We start from the raw sequence: 21,310 nt of genomic DNA, 5'->3' as shown, positions 1-21,310 counted from the left end.
CGTTCTCTTCAGTCATTGCTATAGAGCTGTATCTGTTTTATCTTCACAAACAAGAGTGTTGGGTTTCATTTTGTTTGTTGGTTTCCTGCTTCTTATTTTATTGTTTTCCACCTTGACTTTTCTTATTTCGGATTTCATTTTATCTATTTTTTTTTCTAGCTTCTTGGGTGGATGATAAGGGAACTAATTTGAGAGCTTTCTGCTTCTCTAAGTGGTGATGCAACTTGAAGCCACATAACCATTAGCTTTTGTCTTCCTGCGTGGGGCTCTTCATCTTAATTCATCCTCACCTCCACTTCCCTGTCTAGAAACTGGGGCCAAAAGAACTACTTTAAAGACTGTTAGGACAATTTAACGAGATCCATTTATAAGTTCAGTGCTGGTATACATCAATTGCTCAGTGCGTGCCTCCTCCTATCGCTCGGATCAGCAAGTACCCCACCTCTGAGTGACATCTCAGGGCAGGAAATGAGCAGCCCACAAACACAGAACACAGAGGCTCATGGAGCCTTAAGAAATCCGCAGATTTGATTGACTTATTTAGAGGGAAGTGAGCTGAGGTGTGGAGACCAGAGTCTGAATAGATTCATCCATTTGGGTGAGTTAGTTTTAGAGGCACAAGCAGAGGACAAGATAGGGCTTGATGGACATCCCAGACCATCTCCGAGTACCCCTTAGCCTTTGGCTCTTCCAGGAACAAAGCCTCAGAGAACACAGATCTAAGAAGGTTGCTTCACCTTTGGTGTCTGGAGATCTGTTCTGCGTGCTGATTCTGTGACCTCAGAGAAGTTACTAGACCTTGCTGAGGCCCACCTTCACTGTTGGCACAAGGGAGTGAGTAGTGAGGGCAAAGAGCTGATACACACCTTGTGTGTGCTGGGCTATGTCCTCTCTGTGTGTTAAGCACTCTCCCACAGTGCCAGTACATCCAAATCTCAGAGAAGTCTGTGATGTGGATCCCCGTAGGCAATGCAAGACGGAGTAATTTGGCACATCCCCCGACTTCACATTCACTAGAAAGACTGGGGAGATTTTAATTCAGATAGTCTGCACCAGAACCTGGGCGCTCAACCTACCATTCGTTGTTACAAAGTGTGTCCTCCCAGGATCTGGTGACAACCCACAAACACAATCAAAGGGCCAAGCACTGGACTAGACCAGGAAATGTGAGAGTCCCCAGGAACAGCTGAGTGCTGTAGTCCACAGAAGAAGAAAGACTATTCCTGGCAGCTGTGCAGTGCTGGGGCCATGCTTAGGGCTGCCCTAGTTCCGAGAGGGGTATTTATAGAGCAGAATGCATCAAGCCTGTTCAGCTAAGCTGAGCCTGAAGCTGATTTGCACACAGAATTGGCCATTATCGGTCCATTTCCATACAGCAGCTCCAGGGGAGGAATAATTCAAGGAGAAGCCCCCATTACCCTCCGCATAAGGAGCTTCTAGGCACAGCTGCCACATAAGACATGTGGCTAGAAGTGTCAGAAGATCAACCCCCTCGTCCAAACTGGGTGGGAGATGAGTCCCACTCAGAGGAACAGCCATGCCCAAGGCCCAGGTGATTGGTTGGTAGAACAGTGAGATTGGCTAGGTAGAGACTCCAGGACTCCAGGCCCTCGCCATCTTTTGCAGACCCTAGAAGGGAAAACCATCTATGAACACGCCAATGAATAACACACAAAGTGACAACACAAAGTGAATGAAGGAATGAGTGTGTGTGTGTGAGAGAGAGAGAGAGAGAGAGAGAGAGAGAGAGAGAGAGAGAGAGAGAGACCCCTATATGTGCTATAGTAAATCTTGTACTCATTCCTCATTGCACAAATAAAAGGATAACTAGAAAATAGAAAAACCTGCCTGAATCTAAACCTCACTCCAGCCCCTGCACCAAGCTGAGGTCCCACATGGAGGCCAGGGGCCAAGGGCCTCACATGGGTAGAATTTCTGCTCTATTGTGCCAATGACCATCCTTGGGCTCACAAGGACTCAGTCACCACACCAAGAGAGGAAACCTGTCCTCTGTCCCCAAAAGCAACCCAATTAGAAACTGCAAGCTGCAGTCCACCTAGAGAGCCCTGCTAAGCCTGGCCTGCCTCGCCTCCCACCCTGTCAGGCTGCCCATGCTACCAACCTTGACACCTAAGCCACAGGTTTCATGTCCCACACATGAACCCTGAAAAAACGAAAGCTGAGATCTCCAGAGGGTTAGGAACATCAGTGACAAGCATATAAAAGGACTTCTCTGGCTCTTGGGGCATCAGCAGCCTGAAAGAACTACCCTGTGACTATGGGCCACATTTTCACTATGTCTACCACCAGCCACCCATAACTGCCAGAACTGTGTTATAAAAAAAAAATAGTAGTAATAACAGCACTCGACCCAAGTGTGCCAGTTGCAGTGATAGACACAGCATTGATCCCATCTGACTCACCAACCTTGCTGTGGGGCTGAGCCCTGTGCAGTAGTCTGAGAGAAGCTGAGACGGGGTTCTGTGGTGCAGCCTGGCTTTGTAGCAGGGGCCCCAAGCAACAAGAGCTGAGGTTCAAGCAAGTCCCAAGTAGACCACAGGTCCTAGCCCTATCCTACAAGTCTTCGGGGCACATGATGCCCCTCCCTTGCCCCACATGAGCCTAGTTTATTGGGGAGCGTGCATGCAAAGAACTTCACCTTGAGCTACCCTCAGCCCTCTCGTTATCTATGCAAGATTAGAAGAAAGGAGAGAAATTTATTGATCTTTCTGAGTGACTGTTACCAAGATTCGTAGCTGCCCACAGAATAAACCCATCTGTGCCTCAGAATTTAATTACCACAGGCACCTGAAATTTGTGGGTGTACACAGATGCATATATATGCAGCTATATGAGTGTGTGTGTGTGTGTGTGTGTGTGTGTGTGTGTGTGTGAGTGTGATGTACACACATATCTAGTGATTAGGTCCCAGTGACTTAGTGTTAGACACACAGAGGCCTGTGGAACCCAGAGGAAAAACAGCCTGTCTGGCATGGAACAGGAAGTACAAAAGGCTTCCACACAGGAGTCTTGATGACAGAACAGCTATCAGACAGTACGGCACTTGGTGAGGGCAAAGCAGGGGCTGGCAGGCAAGTCCTTGGGAGTAGAAGTCTCGGCTAGTGTGCCCTACGTCTATCCCCTAGCCTCCCCTGTGAAATGCGGATTCCTCTCCAAGAGAGGGGAAAAATCTCCCCACTCAAGACTCAAGCAACATTTCCATTACAACCATTAATGAGAAGCAAGGGCTAGCACGTGAAGAGGGAAGAAGCCAACCATCTCACTACTGCTCTAAGTCTGGTGTCCAGCTGGGTCCCCTTGAGGTGGCTCCTCTATGAGGTTCCAGTTCTTGCCACATGATCCTGCCTCTAGGACCATTTTTTCTATCCATCCCTCCAACACTGAGGTATTGGCACCTGCCCAGACTTAGCTCGGGTGCTTCCACCTCATCTAGGATGGTATCTAACAGGATTCACCATAGCAAATCTTTTCTGAGTGACAGGATAGAAGTTGTCCCTATACCTGAACCCCTTGCCATACAAGATGATGAGAAAAGAGGCTGGGGGTAGGGTAAGAAGCAAACCTAAGACCCACATGGAATATACAAAGGGACCAGAACTTCAGAGGAAGAGCCATTGGAAGCTGTACACAGGGCAACGAGTTTAAGAAAGGTGATTTGGAAGGTGTTTGAGGAATGAATGGATGCTTTCTAAGAGGTATAGCATGTAAATCCACAGTGCATGCACACACATGAACACCAACATAGGGAACCTCCATACAGCCACCCAAGAGGGCCTAGAGATACATTTTCAATGTGCTAACAGAGCACAGAAGGCTGGAGCACCCTAAGTGTTCATGGATGGATGGATGGATGGATGGATGGATGGATGGATGGATGGATGGGATCTGGCCCATCATACAATGGAATGTACTCAGACTTTATTTTTTTTTAAGATTTATTTATTTTATGCATATGAGTACACTGTCTTCATGCGCACCAGAAAAGGGCATCAGATCCTATTAGAGATGGTTGTGAGCCACCATGTAGCTGCTGGGAATTGAACTCAGGACCTCTGGAAGAGGAGCCAGTGCTCTTAATCTCTGAGGCATCTCTCCAGCCTCCCTCCCTGCCCCCCATATTCAGTCTTTAAAAGAAGTGAAAGCCTGACATGTGCAGCAACATGGATGGAATTTCATTGATTATGCTAAGTGAAAGAAGCCAGTGACAAAAGAACAAATATTTTACGATTCCTCAACCTTCTGAGCCATCATGAGACCTCTGTGTACCAGAGAGGGATGTGCGTCATCTAGGCACAGGCAGGCAGAGAAAGCCACATCAGTCACTCAGAAGAGAGAACTTAACACAGAGACCAGTGTCAACACAGGGGCTAGGACAGCCAAATGCACAGAGACAAGGAAAACGGTAGTTGCCAGGGATGGAACAGAGCTACTGGGTATCAGCTGGGGAAAATAAGAAGATTCTAGAGATGGGTGATAGTGAGGTATACAACAGTCTCACTTCACTCATTGCCACTGATCTATGTACGCAAAGACAGTTAACATGCACATTTGTGTGGCATGCTGGTTTTCCTAAACTAAGAAGGCGGGACTTCCTGAGAGCAATCTGCTCCAGAGGGAAGACTCTACAGTGACACTGGCAACACCAGAGAACCACGTGACTCTCCTAACAAAACCCCTCCTGTTTCCACAGTAAGGATGAGCCTCCAAAAACCCGAGTCCCCAGCATGTTGCCTCTGCTCTGTGACTGTCCCTGTGTAAGTGCTCATGTCCTAGAACTCTGCATGTTGTGAAAATGTGGGGTGACAAGAAGCAGAGAGAGTATAAGGAGAGGGTGGAACAGTCAGAAAATGCCTCCCCTTCAAACCCAACATCTCCTGTCTCAGATACCCTCAGATGCTTCCCTGCCCATCCCATGCCTCCACCTGCATGCCAGGGCACGGTGCCTGGAACACACCCACCTATAGCTCATGTTAGGAGGGGCAGTCAGAAGAAGAAGAAGAAGAAGAAGAAGAAGAAGAAGAAGAAGAAGAAGAAGAAGAAGAAGAAGAAGAAGAAGAAGAAGAAGAAGAAGAAGAAGAAGAAGCATTTGCAATTTAAATTTAAATCCTTACTGGCAGCTGGAGCCTAGAGGTGCTGCTGGCAGAGGCCCACCTTGCTGAATGGCTGTGAGACAGAGATGGGGATGGGGCTGGGCCTGGCACGGAGCAATTTACACTGTGGATGTTTTAGTCGTCTTCTGCCGGACACATCATCTGTTTGGGAGCCATCAGTGATGCTGAGCCATGTGCCTCTGGTAAGCCTTGAGGAGCAAGGAGGCAAAGCTCAGGCCTTCAGTCAGGACTTGACGTTCATGTGACCATCTGCCCAGAACTAATCACCTTCCCTGCCACAGGCAACAGGGTAGCCTGTTTCAGCTCAGCTCAGCTCTAGCTAGCCTTGGGAGTACTTTGATTCTATTTTCCACATTAGCTCTCCAACGTGTCCAGGTCCTGAGCCTGGGCTATTCAGCTCAGTCTGGATCTGTGTGCATTCATCAGGCCCTCCTCAGCCTTGGGCCACAATGTATGAGACCTCAGTACTTCTCCTCTGGACCCTCGTGTTAGTTGGGCTCCACTGTACTAAAGAGACATGGCCCCTCAGGGTAAGACACAGAGATTACCTCTCTATACCCTCCTCCCCACCTGCTTCTTGCTTCCCACACTACAAGTGCCTCTGTCCTAAAACTGTTTCTCTCCAAGCTGCTGTAGACCACGGAGGACCCTTGATTCATCTCATCTGGTTTTCTGACTTTGCATGTTGGGTTTGACTTTCTACCTGGTGACACTTCTCATCACCAATATGGCACCCCAAAAGTCATCACTGGCTGAGTCCCTGAGAAAAACAAGAACCAGAACAGGGCCCGCTCTCCTCTTGCTGCCTTATTTTGGTAACTGGCATCTCACCACCTTCTTTTAGTCTTCTAATTTGAAAAGCGTTCCTGTGATCCAGCAACTTGGCTTTCTAGCAACTCATCCCAGAGACATATGCTCATGGAGATGTCTATTCAGAGGTGTGCCATAAGATTGTGTGGCAGCAAGAGGTGACGTGCTGCTGCACTGGCAACGTAGGCAAAGGCAGACCATGATTGTCCACCTGGTGGAATGCTGCATAGCAAGTATGGAGCAGGAACAGAAACAAGCCAAGGACGTGGAGCCAGAGCCCAGAAGTCCAGGTAAGAAATATCTCAAAATAGTACAGGTAGAACTGCAGACATCATGGCCAGGAGTGAAGTGCATCTGTTACTTTTCCAGAGGGCTAGAGCCCAGTTCCCAGCACACCAGAGGAATTAACACCCTTCTCTGAAGCCTGTATGCATGCACAAGTGCATGCAACCACACACAACCACACAACATGCATGCACACACAGGCACACACATATGCATACACATGCACACACATGCATGTACACACACACACACACACACACACTAAAGTAAGTCTTCTTTAAAACACAGCAACATTGTCCTGCCTGTTTGTGTACTGTGCTATGCCTAGGAGTGGGGACACCTGTGTATCCATGTTGCACGCCCAGAAAGTGCCATTATTCCTCTGGAGAGGAAGACGGGGAGGTATGGTGCTTCCTTTTCACATGAGTTGGGTTTTTTTCCAGCAAAAATATCATTTTGTGCATTACATACAAAATGATAAGTCATTCCAAAACCAAAGATAAGAACAGAATAATCTCTCTTCACTTTGACATCACCCGAGAAACACATGGTACCCCCAAGACCCCCCACATTACCCTCCACTCCTGACCAGCCCTCTTCACTTCATCAGGACTCCTTACTGCTCACAGAAGTCTGCTGAGCACTAAAGCAGCTTTGTGATGCATTTCACAGCCTCTGTCATAGCTGGTATCTAGCTTATGATGCTAGCCAAGGGGACACATTCAGATATCCAACCACTGGCCACCATGGGTGCATGGCCAAAGAACTGGGCTGCATGGACATAATGCTGCACTCAGTGAGCAACTGTGGCTATCAGACGTGCGGGCCTGACCAGACACAGACCCCAGGACCTTTGTACCAGGCAAAACAAAAAACAAAAAAACAAAACAAAACAAAACAAAAACAAAAAACCTCCCACCAAGGCAATCCTAGTGCCCTAGCACCCCCACCTAGGATGAAGAGCCCCAACCTGTCATAGCAAGGCTATGAGCGGCCTGCTTGAGAAAAGGCCAAATCCTACTCTCCTCACTGGCTTCGGAGGTAAGCCAGAGGTGCCATCCACTCCATCCCGCTATTGTCATCTTCACTCCTTTTTGAACTGCTTTCCTAAACTTATGACCACAGGTATATCCATCACCCTCCCAGCCACCTCAGCCTTTTCAGCTGCAGCCATGATCTTGTTTTCCTAAGTCTGCTGCTTCTATACCTTACCCTCTCTCAGCACTGCCAGAAGCATCTGCAGATCTTCTCCGGGCGTGTGCACTGTATAAGCAAGTGAGTAAACAAGGGGAAACTGTATCTAAAACAGTTACAAAGTCAAAAGACACGTGGCCAGGTTCCTGTGGCACTGCCAGCCCTTAGACAGTGAGGCTGGCTTCAACTTATAGCCCTCTTACACACTTCACCAGCCACCAAGCCAGATTCATTACAGGGTAACTCCCAGCAAGGAAGGGGGCTCATAGAGGCTGGCAGGGGAGATGCAATGCTGCCCACGTAGAAATGGCCTCTTCAAGGAGGATCCCTGCCCTCTGGCATTCAGTGGACACATCACTCCTACCAAAGGCTCCACTCAGGCACTTGGATTCAATGCTGCCATCAAAATCAAGAACATCTGGCTTCGTACAGCTAGACTAGCTGGCCAACAAGAACCCCGGACCTGTGTGTACTCCTCCCTACCCAGAGCTGAGATCGTAGATGCCCTATGTACCACTGTGTTGGTTTTACACCGATGCTGGGAACAGAACTTATGCCCTCATGTTGAAGCAGCAAGAATGCTGCCCACTGAGATATCTCCCCAGCCCCTCACCCTAGCATTTTCTACAGTGTTCCCCTACCCGAGCAGTCCTTGCTCCCCATTATAGTTCAGAATGCGTTGCCTTTAGGGCAGTGGTGGGGCACTCGACTCCAGGCCTCCCACAACCCTCTGCTTAGTGTCTGTGTGCCCACCCGAACCACAGGCTGAGTGTGTTCAGAGCAGGCTAGCCACGAGGAGGAGCAAGCAAATGAGAAACGTCTGTGACCACGGGGATCCGTGTCACTCTCAAATCCATCATTTCACTTTACCCTCATGAGAACCCTCTGAGGTAGGCGTTTTTATTATCCTCACTATCAAAATGAGAAAATGAAAGATCAGACAAAGTCACCAGCCTGCCTAGGAAAAGCCAAGTCAGGATGGAACCAAGTCCTTTGAGAGCAGCCAAACTGATCATCCAGATCTCAGTAGCACCTCAGGCACCACACTGTGAGAGCAACAGTTTCTCTACTCATTGCTCCCAGGGAACTGGGGAGGATCTTTCTGGGGGGAGGGGGTTGGGGGGTTCTTCTCTGCAAGAGATGGGAAAGGCAGTGTGCTTCCCTCAGACGTCCTCAGATGTAGTAAAAAGTAGGTACTACAGTTGTAACTGGAAATCTCAAGCAAAGAAACAAATGCGTTGGTGGAGCAGAGGTCAGTGATAGGCGTCTTGTCTATCGTATGCAAAGCTCTGTGCTTGATCCTCAGCTGCACAAAAGAATATGCTTCTTGGGGAACTAAGTGGACAGTGTGCCAGCTCAAAATGTCAATGAATTCATCCACGCACCAAATGTTTAATGAGCACGTACTATGTTTAATGAGCACCTGCTAAGTCTCGGCTGCTGAACTAAATGGTACAAATGCAGCATCATTCAACGTTGAAAAATTAAAACCCTGCCCATTGGCTAGATCTGGGTAGGGGTTCGAAGTTTACTGCACGTATTGTCCTTAGCTGGTGCCATAGTTGGAGCAGGATCCCTGGGCCCAGAACCGCCCATCATAATGTTCTACTTGTAGGTTTCTAGGACCCTCTGGATCCTTCTATTTCCCCATTCTCCCTTGCTTCTCTCCCCAAGAGTCCCAATAGGAAGTCTTCCCCTCTGTCCCACTTTCCTGGTAAGTGAAGACTTTCATGGGACATGCCCCTTGGGCTAGTATGCAGATATAAGTGAGTATATACCATTTGACTCTTTCTGCTTCTGGGTTAACTCACTCATTATGATCATTTCTAGTTCAATCCATTTGTCCACAAATTCTGGGAATTCCTTGTTTTTTTAATAGCTGAGTAGTATTCCATGGTGTAAATGTACCACAGTTTCCTTATCCATTCTTCTACTGAGGGACATTTAAGCTGTTTCCATGTTTAGGCTATTATGAATAAGGCCGCTATGTTGTGTGCTGGAGCATCTTCTGGGTATATTCCAAGGAGTGGAATAGCTGGATCTTGAGGAAAACTTATTCCTCTTTTTCTGAGATAGCGGCGGATAGATTTCCAAAGTGGTTGTACTAGTTTGCATTCCCACTAGCAAAGAAGGAGTGTTCCTCTCTCTCCACATCCTTGCCAGCATGTGGTGTCACTTCGAACCCCTATCCAGATCTAGCCAATGGACAGGACACTCTCCACAGTTGAGTGCAGAGTGGGGACTGACTTTTACACGAACTCTGGTGCCCCATATTTGACCACATCCCCTGGATGGGGAGCACTCAGAGGAAGGATAGCAGGCTACCACACAGAAACTTGATACCCTATGAGCATATACTGGGGAAAGAGGTCCCCCTCAGTCACAGTCATAGGGGAGAGGAGTAAGGAGAAACAGGACAGAGGGAGAAATGGGAGGATACAAGGGATAGGATAACAATCTAGATGTAATATGAATAAATTAATAAATATATTTTTTAAAAAAGAAAGAAACATTAAAATCCTTCCTGATGGAGTTGGATAGCCAAAATAATTTCCTTCACTTTTAGAGGATAACTAGAGTTGACAACATTTACTTGTAAATTTCAAATGAGCTGATAGAGGTAGCTTTGATGTTCTCAACACAAAGAAATGACAAATGATAGCATCATTTCCTTAGTAATATTAACACCATGTAACATATTCCAATTACTCTAATCTGACCATCAAAGCATCATATACATGTGTGTACATGTTACATGTGCCCCCACAAATAAGAACAATTACATGTCAATTTAAAATAACAAATTATTTTGAAACAAACTGTTTATCTTAAAGTTGAATTTTAGTTGGATAAAGTCAGACATTGAAAACAAGGTAAATACATACAAATTCAATGGGAAATAAAATAAGAGTAGGAGAGTCGAGTAGAAATACAGCCCTGAAGCTGAGGAAGTAGCCTATTGGTAGGGAGTGTCCCAGGCAGAGAGTACAAGTAGACCTCACTCTTGGGGCAGGGCTCTGCCTGGTACATCTGACAAGGAGCAAGGAGTTCCAGGGCAGAGGGGGCGTGGGGAGTAGCTGGGCAGGAAGTGGTCCCTACGCAAAGGCAGTGACCATTTCACCCGTGGGATAATGAAGCACTCCGAGGGCCACAGAAGACCTTGAGATAAACAAGGAGCCATCTTAGGCTGCCCTCAGCCTCTGTGCCTCCATGAGAATTGATGCTCCTAAACACATTGAAGAGAGAGTGTCTAGTTCCAGCCCAAGCAAGATCCACTGTGCCTCCACAGCTCTTACTCAGCCACATCAATTCAAAATCCAACCCATAAAGTATACAAGGTGTTCCTGTAGCTCTCCCATGATTGATCACACAGTATCACTGATGCCTTGGTCCCAAACACACAACACGCATGCTTTGCACTGTACATGCTGTCACTCCATATAATGTCACAAACATCACCTAAACACTTCATCCAAGATCCGACCATTGTAGCTCCTAAATTCTAGTATTCTGACTCTACGGGTGAAGTTTTCCTGCTCCCGTAGAGACGTAAGGGCTTAATTATGGAAAACCCAGACTTTTAACACTATTCTAACGTCATTCCTCAGCATTCAAGTACAGAATTAGTGTATCTTTGGGTTCTGTGGTGTTGGAGTGTTTGGATTTTAAATTGCTGTCACAGTTTCTGACTTGAGCTTCATTTTTTAAAATGTTAAATGAGTCTTGGCATGGGAATGGTTAAAGTTCTCCTATTTTCTGAGGTATCCATAGATGTACTTCTGCCATTTTGTACTGCATGGTTGTAAAATGGCTATTAAGGCACTGGCCAGTATAAAATAAAAACACTTATGAACTCTAGAAAATGCTGGAAATATCCTGTCTTGTGGTATCTAATACTGAATCAATATTTCTTCATGTTATGACAAATAAACACAGCCATCTTAGTATACAGGACTCCCCTCGTCTTTAATAAATGGTAAAAGTTCTATGAATAGGAAATGACAGCTTTAAAATAAACTTCTTTATGGCTTATTTTCAGTAAATGTTTGATTTTATATAGCTATATAAATTTCTCAGATAAAAAGAGGTCACAAGTGGAAAATATTTCCAAAGCCCTGGCCTAGCAGTTGTCTGGCATCCACAACTCAGGTCATGAGAAGAAGGCGTGGCTGCCCCTGGATGCAGCACACAGCACAGTGTGGGCTTGAACATGCCTGAGCAGCACATCCCATCTGTACCTTTCTGGCACTTATCAATATACCCTGCCCATCTTTCTCCTCATGTGCAGGGCTGAGGCCTAGAGGAGGGCCTGGCAGGTTAAGGTGTCATCTAGCGCCCACATATGTCCTCTGAGGGGCACTGCTGTGGATCATGAGAAAAATCGAAAGACATGGCCAAGGACATGCTGCTGAGACTCCTTCAGGACCCAGATACATAATGAGCATGTGCAAGAGCCAGCACAGCCTCACACCCCCTTGTGTATCCATGCTTGCAGCAAGCATCTCCTCACACCCCCGGATACACTCTGGAACCTGATGTGGGGGTAAGAAAACTCCAGAGCTAATGAACTTTCATCTTCTGGCAAACACCACAATTAACACACCCTAAAGTACAGCCACTTTGTAATTAGATCGAAGAACAAAACACAAACCACTCATCCTGGTAAAGTTACTGTCAAACTTCTTCTGTGGGTTTCCTAGCAATTAAACTCACTTGCTCATTTCTTCTGGAAAAAAAAGTATTTATTACTTCAATTTAAACTAATGCTGTAATGATCAGGGGTGTTATTCAGGAGATCTCTTGCCATTGCGCTTGAAGCCGCCAGTCTGTTCTGCCAGGGCTGGCACGGAAACACTGCTGGCAAGAAGCACCCGTTGGAACAGCATGGGTTCTCAGCATCCTCTTTCTTCCAGGGAGGTTTGCTGCGGGAGGCACTAGGGATGAGGTGCAACAACTGTCAATCAGAATGTCCAGATGAGGAGTGGTGTCCTACAGAGCCACTGATGCACTGTAGTGACACTTTTGAGAACTTGAAATTTGACCCCAGCTTAGGGTGGGGGACTACACACTACAGGCAAGAGTACTGACTCCAAGTTCTCCCTGTCACCCCAAGCACCAAGGACAGTAGCAAGACACAGCTGTGTTCCAGGATGCATAACGAGCCAATCCAGGAACAAAACAACTCCCTCGAGGTTTGACATGCCCTCTTTGGAAAGCCAAGGTAATACAGGCCACAGCTCAGCTGCAGAAGAATCCAGTCCCTGAGTAGGGGTTCTCACTGAGTCCTCAGCATGCAGGGACACAAAACCTCTGCATGAGCAGTATTTAAGCCGATCATATCCAGTAGGATGGTCATTTATCCCTTCTGTACTAAGGAAGAGATGTGGTGCAATTTTGCCAGTGTCACACAGCTGTGAAGACCAACAGGCCACCAAGACTGCTCCAGGGCCTACGCCCTAACTGCTATCCTGAAGGACCATCTGCAGCCAAAGAGACAAAGAGCCAAAACCTTTGCACCAAGGCTGTCCTGAGAGCCCTGAGTCTGCCCCTGCTACCGTGAGAGAAGAATGGTGACCACTGCTGCTCCTGGCTCACACACACAGCTCCTTGCCATCCCACAGACCACTCACCATATGCCAGGCACTGTGCTGCTTTACCTTTTGGCATAGAAACTATAATTACCTTCCACAGGAGCAGCAGAGAAGTCAGCATGTGCCGTGAATAGAAGGGGGAGGGGCAGCCATCTGCATTTAACTTTTATTTCCCTGGTTGGTTTTTTTTTTTGGGGGGGGGGGCAGGGAGTTGTTTTGTTTTGTTTTGTTTTGTTTGGGTTTTTTTTTTTTTCACTATATGTGAAATTCAAAAGCTACAAGAAACCATTCAGTGAATACACATGTCCCAGGTCACTAAGACAGCCTTCCTCCTGGTGGCTGTGTGTGTCTGCTGAGGTGCATACACCAAAGAGTTGTGTTTGCAGAGAGACCCTCTGCCCTCGATTCCCACCTTGCTATTGTCAAGTGATGGCCATTTTGAAACTGTGGTGTTCCACTGAACACACACATCATAGGATATTTAACCAGATAGCCAAAGGTGAACATAAGAAAAGATTGCTGCCCCTTTCTGCTGTGACTGACAGCACTGCAACAAGTCCTCAAGCACCAACGAAGACCCTGCTGTAGTGTGCAGGGGCCCCAGCTTTGCCTGAGGCAGGTGTCCAGGCTTTGGAAATTAGTCCTGGCCACTCACTAGCCACAACCTGGAGCAAGTCCACACACTTGTCTCAGCTTTGCTCTCCTGGTATGGCGCAGCACACACCCAGCGTGGAGCGCCACTACGAGGGTGCTGTGACAAAGCACCTTCTTGTCATTCAGAATGCAGCTAAGGAGTAGAAGCAGGAGTGAGCTGTGGCCACTGTGAAGTCCAGTGTAGCCTCTGGGCCCAGGGTTTGTGCTCAGCTGTATTACAGTTCCCACCCATCTTAGTTTGCACCCTATTGCTTGCAACCAGCGAGTCTAAGCCAGCCGAGGTTGAAGGACCAGTGAGTTCTAGCTTAAAGCCGCCCCCCAACCCCATCGCCTTCATCTGTGCTCACGTGTCTGTACTCATATGAAAACTAGACTCCAAAAGCACCAATGAAGGCAGCAAGGCCTGGATCTGGGGATTTCCCGGGATTCGTAGCTGGCCTGCAAAGCCTCTCCACCCGTCTTTCTGGCTTCATCCCTGGCCACAGCCTGCAATCCAGACAGGCAGTCCATAACCCAGACACGCACACTCCCTCCTCCGTTATAAGCCCTCATCCCCACCCCCACCCCTAGCCCTCTCACTTGCTCTCCTCTATACCTGAAACACTCTCTCAGCTCATCCCAGGACCCATTGCCCTTTGCTTGTCTAACTTCCTCTTGTCCTTTATGCGCCTGCTTAAACATTCCTTCCTCCAGGAAGAGCTCACTCACTCACTAACCTCCCTGCTACAGGCCGTTCGTTCCAAATGGGCATGTACCTTTCTCAGTCACCACTGAGGACTAGATGGGCCCTAGGTCACAGCAATGCCTGGAGAGAAATGCTGGCTACGGCTGCAGGGGGAAGTAAGCACACAGCAGCACCTATGTATGGCTCAGGCTAGGGCCCTCCTGTGGGCAGGCAGCATGCTCAGGAGACAGTATCTTCTCTCGAAGAAGAGAATAAGGTTTCAGAAAGAACTATCATTATGATACGAAGGTAGGGAAAATCTTGCTAAATAAGACAGGCAGGAGAACTGAGCATAAAAAAGATGACTACATTTGACAATAGGACAATACAGCCCTTCTGTTTAAGAAGACAAGCAACTGACAGGAGGTATTTGCCACACTTAACTCACCAAAGAAAAGGCTCAGCGTAAAAATTAACAGTTACAAGCAAGCATGTCATAGAAGAGAAAACAAAAATAGCCTGTGAAGATGTGAAAAGACCGTACACAGAAAATGTAAATTAGCATCAGAGTAATAGAACACTTTGCACTAGAATCCTCCAAGTACATGCAACAGGCAATGTTGGTGAGCCTGCGGACTTAGGCCTCCTACTCCGCAAGAGGCAGTGTACACAGGAAGGAACACTTAGGGACAGACTCACGCATTTATGTATGCACATACACATACACACACAAACACATATATACATGCATACATGTGCATGCCAGTAACTTTAAATCAAGTGCAGTGGTGGTCACACAGGCACAGACCTGAGGCTTTGCTTCTATAGAACACCAGTTCCCAACTTCCCAAGCCTGCAAGCTGGACCAGAGGCTACAACAAGCCTATCTGCCCTGAAGATGCTAGGAAGGAGACACTGGGCCCTGGCTTCCAATCCCAATTATAGGCAATGTGAGACAAGTTACTCCACCCTTTGTTTCTTCACTTAAAATGAGCACCAGGTTAAATGTGTAGAGATTGAATGAATGTTTATTTACCAAGTGAGTCAGCCAATGAGATCTAAAGATCGCACCACAACCACAAACCCTCATCCAAACATATTCTCTGAGTAAAACTGTGGCTACAGCTACCAACACACCCATCCCCAAACACACACATACACATGCATGTGTGTGCACATGTGTATACACACACACACCAGCGAGAGAGAGAGAGAGAGAGAGAGAGAGAGAGAGAGAGAGAGAGAGAGAGAGAGAGTTCTCTGCTCTAATCCATCCAAACTTTTGCAATTTTAATGTTATGGATTTTCTATGCCAAATGTCAGTTTCTCTTCTATTTTTCCTTTTGCTGTCATAACAAGCATACAAGTGTTTTCCATGGAATTGTACCAAATGGCACCTCTCATATTTTGTAAACCAAATACATGCAAACTCCTCTCTCACCCAGTATTAGTCATATTTCTGTCATCATGGTGAAATACCTGGGGCAATTGCCGTGTGAAAAGAAAGGTTTGCTTTGGCTCATAGTCCTGGACATTTAAGTTCAAGATCAGGCAGCCTCAGTGCTTTTGAGCCTCTGGAAGTGCAGCAGTTATGGTGGGAGTACATGACAAAGAACGCTGCTCATATAACAAAAGAGGAAGCAGAGTGCTGCAAGGGACGGATTCCCATAATCCCCTTTGGGGACATCCTCCAGTGCCCTAAGGATTCCCCTGTAATACCTACCTCTTACAGGTCCACAGGACCTCCCAACACACCTCTGGAAACCAAGCCTTTAGCATATGGACCTTCAGAAGACACTCAACATCCAAACTATAGCATGCCTTCCTGTCAAGTTCGCTTAGGGCTTTCCTGCTTTGATCTCACACCTGATGCAAATGGTTAATCCTCAGATTCTACCAGGGAAAGAGATTCCTGAGATTAAAGGGAAACTGGCAAGGAAGTGGGGAAGAAGCAATCCTCAGCCTCCCAAAGGAAGGGTCTGTGTGTGATATCCACTACAGGATGAGATGCTACTATAGACCATGCCTGGCGTATTCTGAGCCACACTCCTGCCTCAGCAATGGCTCCCACTAGCTGGGCACAGGAGAAGGAAGCTAAAGCCTACCAAGAAATAAGACAACACGTTGGCTAAGCACAGGGGCCTTAAAGTCAAAAGGCATCTCGCTGAGCCTTATTTGCTTCCGTGGTAAAATGTGGCATAAATGAAATCATATCTGCAAAGACACTTAGAGATCATCACTGAAAAGTCACTCTATCCCAAATCACTTCCATTTGACTTGGGGAGTAATAAGGGTATTTACACTCAATTTGCATTTTAACTGGGCTCAGCTGAAACTACATCGTCACGGGCATGCTGGCAACATAAACCAACCCATGTGCTGCAGGACCCACCACATGCCCACTCTAAAGACTGAGTGTATTGTGAATTTCATTGGCCTTAGCTAACCTAATGGGACTCATGTGGGAAAACAGGCTAGGATATTAAGGAGGGGAATAGTCAAGCCAAGCAACAAGAGCCTGGGTAAAGAAACTTCTGCAGGCACAAACAAGTCTCAAAAGTTGTCAAATTAAGAAGCTAATGGCTAGGGTGGGCAAAAGCTGCAGGGTCCTGCCCAGGCTACACAATAAAAGAGCTATGACCTCCAGAGCAACTGAAGCCAAATGGGTCAGCACCCTGGACAGCGCCGTCTGCAGGTGGCTCTGCTTGCACTTTCATCAGCTCTGAGGTACCCATGCTGTGCTACAATCAGCAAATGCAGCAGGTAGCCTCCCTCCCTGTACCATGGGAGCCTCTCTGCACCAAAACATGGTTTTCTGCTGCTGAGCCTACACACAGCCTCAGCATCCTTCTCAGCACTACCCACAGTGATTCATCTGAAGAAAACTGTTATTCACTCTGCAGCTTTGTGGGATTAATGATAAAGGGCAGGCCAGCCAAGAACTAAATTCAACCCCGGTAAGGGTAGAAGAGCACCACGCTAACACAGAGAGGCACAGTCTGGGGGCTGTTCCAGGTTCAAGGGTGAGGGAGATGAGGACAAAGAGTGTGAAGTGTTTCTGCAAGATGAATCATGCTACCTGGCTCCCAGTCCCCGATCCTAGATCAGATTCCAGACCAGCCGGTGCTCTCATCTTTCTCCACATCTTCCCTTGGTCTTTCTTCATCCATGAATTTGTCATTGACATAGTACCAGACACAGTGCTGAATTGCCATGACACAGAGAAGAAAGCCCTATGGCCCGCTGTTCTTGGAACGACCATCTCTGCAGGAGTCCAGTGCACACCAGGGACAAGTCCCCATGAGTGGCGGTTTAAGCCAAGTGGGATGAGGACAGGTGAGCAGGTGAATAAGATGCCAGCTCTGCTGGACACAGGTGGGGAAATATACCTTTCCTGGAGCATTTGCCAGCTGAGTTACATGGAAGTGAGACGTATAATGAGAAGAAAAGACATGGGCTGGGCAGCTGCCTCCAGGCACCACTCAGTCTTCAGGAATCACAGAAGGAGGCCAGACAGTGAGCAGGCTAGAGAGCCGCCACCTGCCCTCCTTGTAGCTGTGGCTCCTCAAGATCTCTCCAGAGAGAATGAAACGCACGGAAAGGCCAGAAACAAGAGGAGCCATGGCACCTGAGAGGAGCAGAATGGAAAGGGCCTGTGCTCACTAGAGTACAACACGCCCCAATCCTGGTGGTGCCCTCAACCTCCCACAGGGCTTGGCCTCGACACCAACAGGAGGACCTCAAGGTTTGGTTCTTGGCGGAAGGCCCAGTTTCTCAGAGATGCCTGTGGCATATCAGTGCTGTTACAAGGTCTCCAGCTCCCCCCAAGGGACCTGAGGCTAAGCAAAGGTTAGAGGGAAAAAGCCCTTCCTGGGCCTGCCAGCACGGTACCTTGAGCCACCCTTGTCCCAGTCACATTTTTATTTCAACACAGTTACTGTTTGCTCTTTCAATTCTTCCTGGAAGGCTCCAAACAGTTTATTTGTTCAAGCACTGAGGATAGCGTCCCAGACTCAGGGAGGCAGAGTATTTAGGCAAATGCAAACATATGCTGATTTCTTTTCTTAGTTACATTCTTGGCAAAGGGATTACTTCACCAGGAGACAAAAGTGGACTTAAAAAGGGTTGCACAGTTCCATCCCAACCTCAGCCAGGGGGGCTTGCAAGCCTCACAAGTGCCCACCAACTCTGAACAGCTGTTGAGGTGGTTGTGGCTACAAAGGAATTGCACAGGGACCCTGGCTAGTGATCACACAAACATGCATGAAAGACAGATGATGCAAATGATGCATCCACACCCACAGCAGACCACACTGGATGCAGACACAGAAACTGGTAAACAACGTGGAGCCTGCAGGCTGCACCAGGGTCAAATCCTGCCAGGGATACTATGCTGCATCTAGGCAAATGCTACCCTTAGGAAACCTGGGTGAGGGGCACATGAGATCCCCCCCGCCTTGTTTCTCACAATGGCATGTGATTGTCAATGGTCTCCAAATAAAACATTTCTGAAGCACAAATCGTGGAAACCATTTTAATCTCAGGACTCAAACTGGTCTATTTGCAGAGAAGCTTTCAGCAAGCATGAAACTGTTTCTCCAAAGCCTGCTTCTGTGATTTCCTAACAAGTGAATTATGCTTACTCCCACAGAAGAGGTCTTCAGAGAAGCCGCTCACAGATAGCCGTACAGTGCCCGTAGGCCAAACAGCTAAGGCACCCCCCTTTCTCATCTTTGCCCCAGCCTAAGACCCCGAAACAGGGCAGATCAAGGTGGATGTAAACAAAACCCAAGACTGGACCACCATCCTGCATGAGGAATAACCTTCAGAGAAGAAGATGCCAAAAAAGACCCAGGCGGGCGGCCTCCACTGCTGCCTGTATGCAGCTCTTCAGATCCCTGCCAGCAGTTTATTAATATTTTATTGAAAATTCTAAGATGATTCAAACTTCAGCTGTCATGATGAGGCGATGTTGCTAGGCAACATTAGTGCCTATCTACAGATCTGTTTTTGCAGCTCTTGCCCGACTCAGAAAGCTCAAGGTTGGGCCCTACCACCCTGAGGAAAACTCAGCCCAGACCACCAACATGGAGCTATACCCCAGCCACACCCCAGTACTGGGTCCCATGACTGGAGCCTCTGGTAATGGGCTCCCAGCACCAACTGTCCCTGAACCCAAGCCTCAACGCCCCCCCCCACCCCACCCCGGACTCACCATACTCGCTGTCATAGAACATGACGAACTTCTGCCAGCGCAGCTCTGTCACCAGCCTGAGCATGACATCATTGAGTCGGACAGGCGGTCTTGAAGCCAGTGTGTAGGCCTCGCCATCGGGGCTAGGGTTCAGGTGGCAGGCAGTACGTGGTGAACCCCCAGGGTTGCGCTGGACGAAGAGGTGGGGGATGTGCATGGCGTCTGTGAGGGACTGCAGGGCATTGGCAGATGCACAGCCTGTGGATGTGACCAAGGCCAAAATTCCCTGGGTCATGAGGTCACAGGCTGGAAAGAAAGGAAAAACACAGGAAGAAGTCAGCATGGCCGCTGCTGCACAGGCTTCGTTCCCACAGCTCCACACAGACCAAGAGCCAGGCCCAGCCAGGCTCCACAGCTCTCATGAGCTGGATGCTGATAACATTAAGTCACCATTGAACACTGAGAACCTCGGTGAAAACATCCAGCTACACATCTCAGACCCATTTGATAGATGAGAAAATAAAGGTCAGAAGTGGCTGGATCACTTGCCCCAGGCTAGTGAAAAAAAGGGTAGCACAGCAGGGATTCGCCCCAAATCTCCTTGACTCACCAAACAGAACTCTCAATTAGACACTTTTTCCCCACCTTGGGCCAGAAGCCAAAATGCTGGGGAGGAGCTGAAAGCCCATGCTGGGGAATCTGTGGGTCCTCTGTCATGGGCAAAGAACACAGTGTGTGTGCTCTGCAATGGTTGTCAGAACTGAACTGCTTGAGTCTATAAGACCTGGATGACGTCATGACGTCGGGAAGACATATACTTACCCCAGAGGATGGGGAATAGGGAGAGGCAGTGGGACAGGAGTCTCAGTTTCAGAGCTAAGGCCACTTGAGTTCTGTCATGAGAACCCTGGGCCAAAGCCCCAATGAAGTGGTTGGCTCCAGAAGCCCAGGATTGTTCAAAAGCCACTTGACAATCACAAAGGAAGATGCACCCGTAGCTCAGGCAGTTACCAAGGGCACCGAGGAGAAATGAGACTGAGATGAAACAGCCCTTTCTGGAGCTGACACACTCAGGAGCCTGGTGTTTAGAAGTTACCCAGTAACCACACAGGGCACCATTGTCAGCCGCAAGCTCACACCTTTTACGGACATCAGAGCAGACAGAAAGATCCTGCTCCCCCACAACCCATCTCCCTGCACCAGTTTCGAAGCAAGTATGTCTTCTGGATGCTTTGTGTGATGGTGGGAATGTGGGAAAGCAGATGCGGTCTCAAAACACAGCCTGTGAATGGCAGCGAGCCATCTGCTGCGCGCAGCAGACTTTGAACAACTTTGACAATGCAGTTCCTTCGTGGGAGCCCTGGAGTTTATGTAATGCTTCATACAAGGCTGAGAAAGAAGTTTAAAAAAAAAAAAAAACAAGAGGGCTCACCCCAAGTGAGAAGCTGGAAAAGATGTGAGGAGGGGTTGGCCCCTCTACTAGCTGCCACCAACAGCACCTGCTTCCATACTAGGGCTTTGCCATACACACTGTAGTATAAATGATAACTCAGGTCCCAGTTCCCAGGGATTCCTCCACTTCCCTTGCCAGGGCCCAGAGTTGGGTAAACAAAGGACATGAGGTCTCTCAAGGATCTCATAGCCACCCAAATGTTCTGTCCCTCCATGCTGGATTCACAGAAATTCAATCACATTGTGCTGAGCTAAGACATCCAGTAAGGATGAGAGTAATGACTCAGTGCATAAAAGTCCTTGCCACACAGTCCTGATGATCTCAACTCGGATA

At 47.9% G+C, this 21,310-nt stretch overlaps 1 protein-coding gene across 2 annotated transcripts in view; it reads right to left on the bottom strand.

The window, feature by feature from the left end:
- Positions 1–21,310, bottom strand: part of Grid1 (glutamate ionotropic receptor delta type subunit 1) — a 735,616-nt gene that overhangs the window by 581,864 nt on the left and 132,442 nt on the right. For both annotated transcript variants that reach the window (XM_051142026.1, XM_051142032.1), the window contains exon 3: positions 19,546–19,830. In XM_051142026.1, the coding sequence (XP_050997983.1) occupies positions 19,546–19,830 (285 nt within the window). The remainder of the gene's footprint in view (positions 1–19,545; positions 19,831–21,310) is intronic.

This window comes from Acomys russatus, chromosome 3, assembly GCF_903995435.1.
Source record: "Acomys russatus chromosome 3, mAcoRus1.1, whole genome shotgun sequence".
Classification (NCBI taxonomy): Eukaryota; Metazoa; Chordata; class Mammalia; order Rodentia; family Muridae; genus Acomys; species Acomys russatus.
The sequence above is the reverse complement of the archived record's forward strand: the minus strand, read 5'-3'. Positions and strand labels throughout refer to the sequence as shown.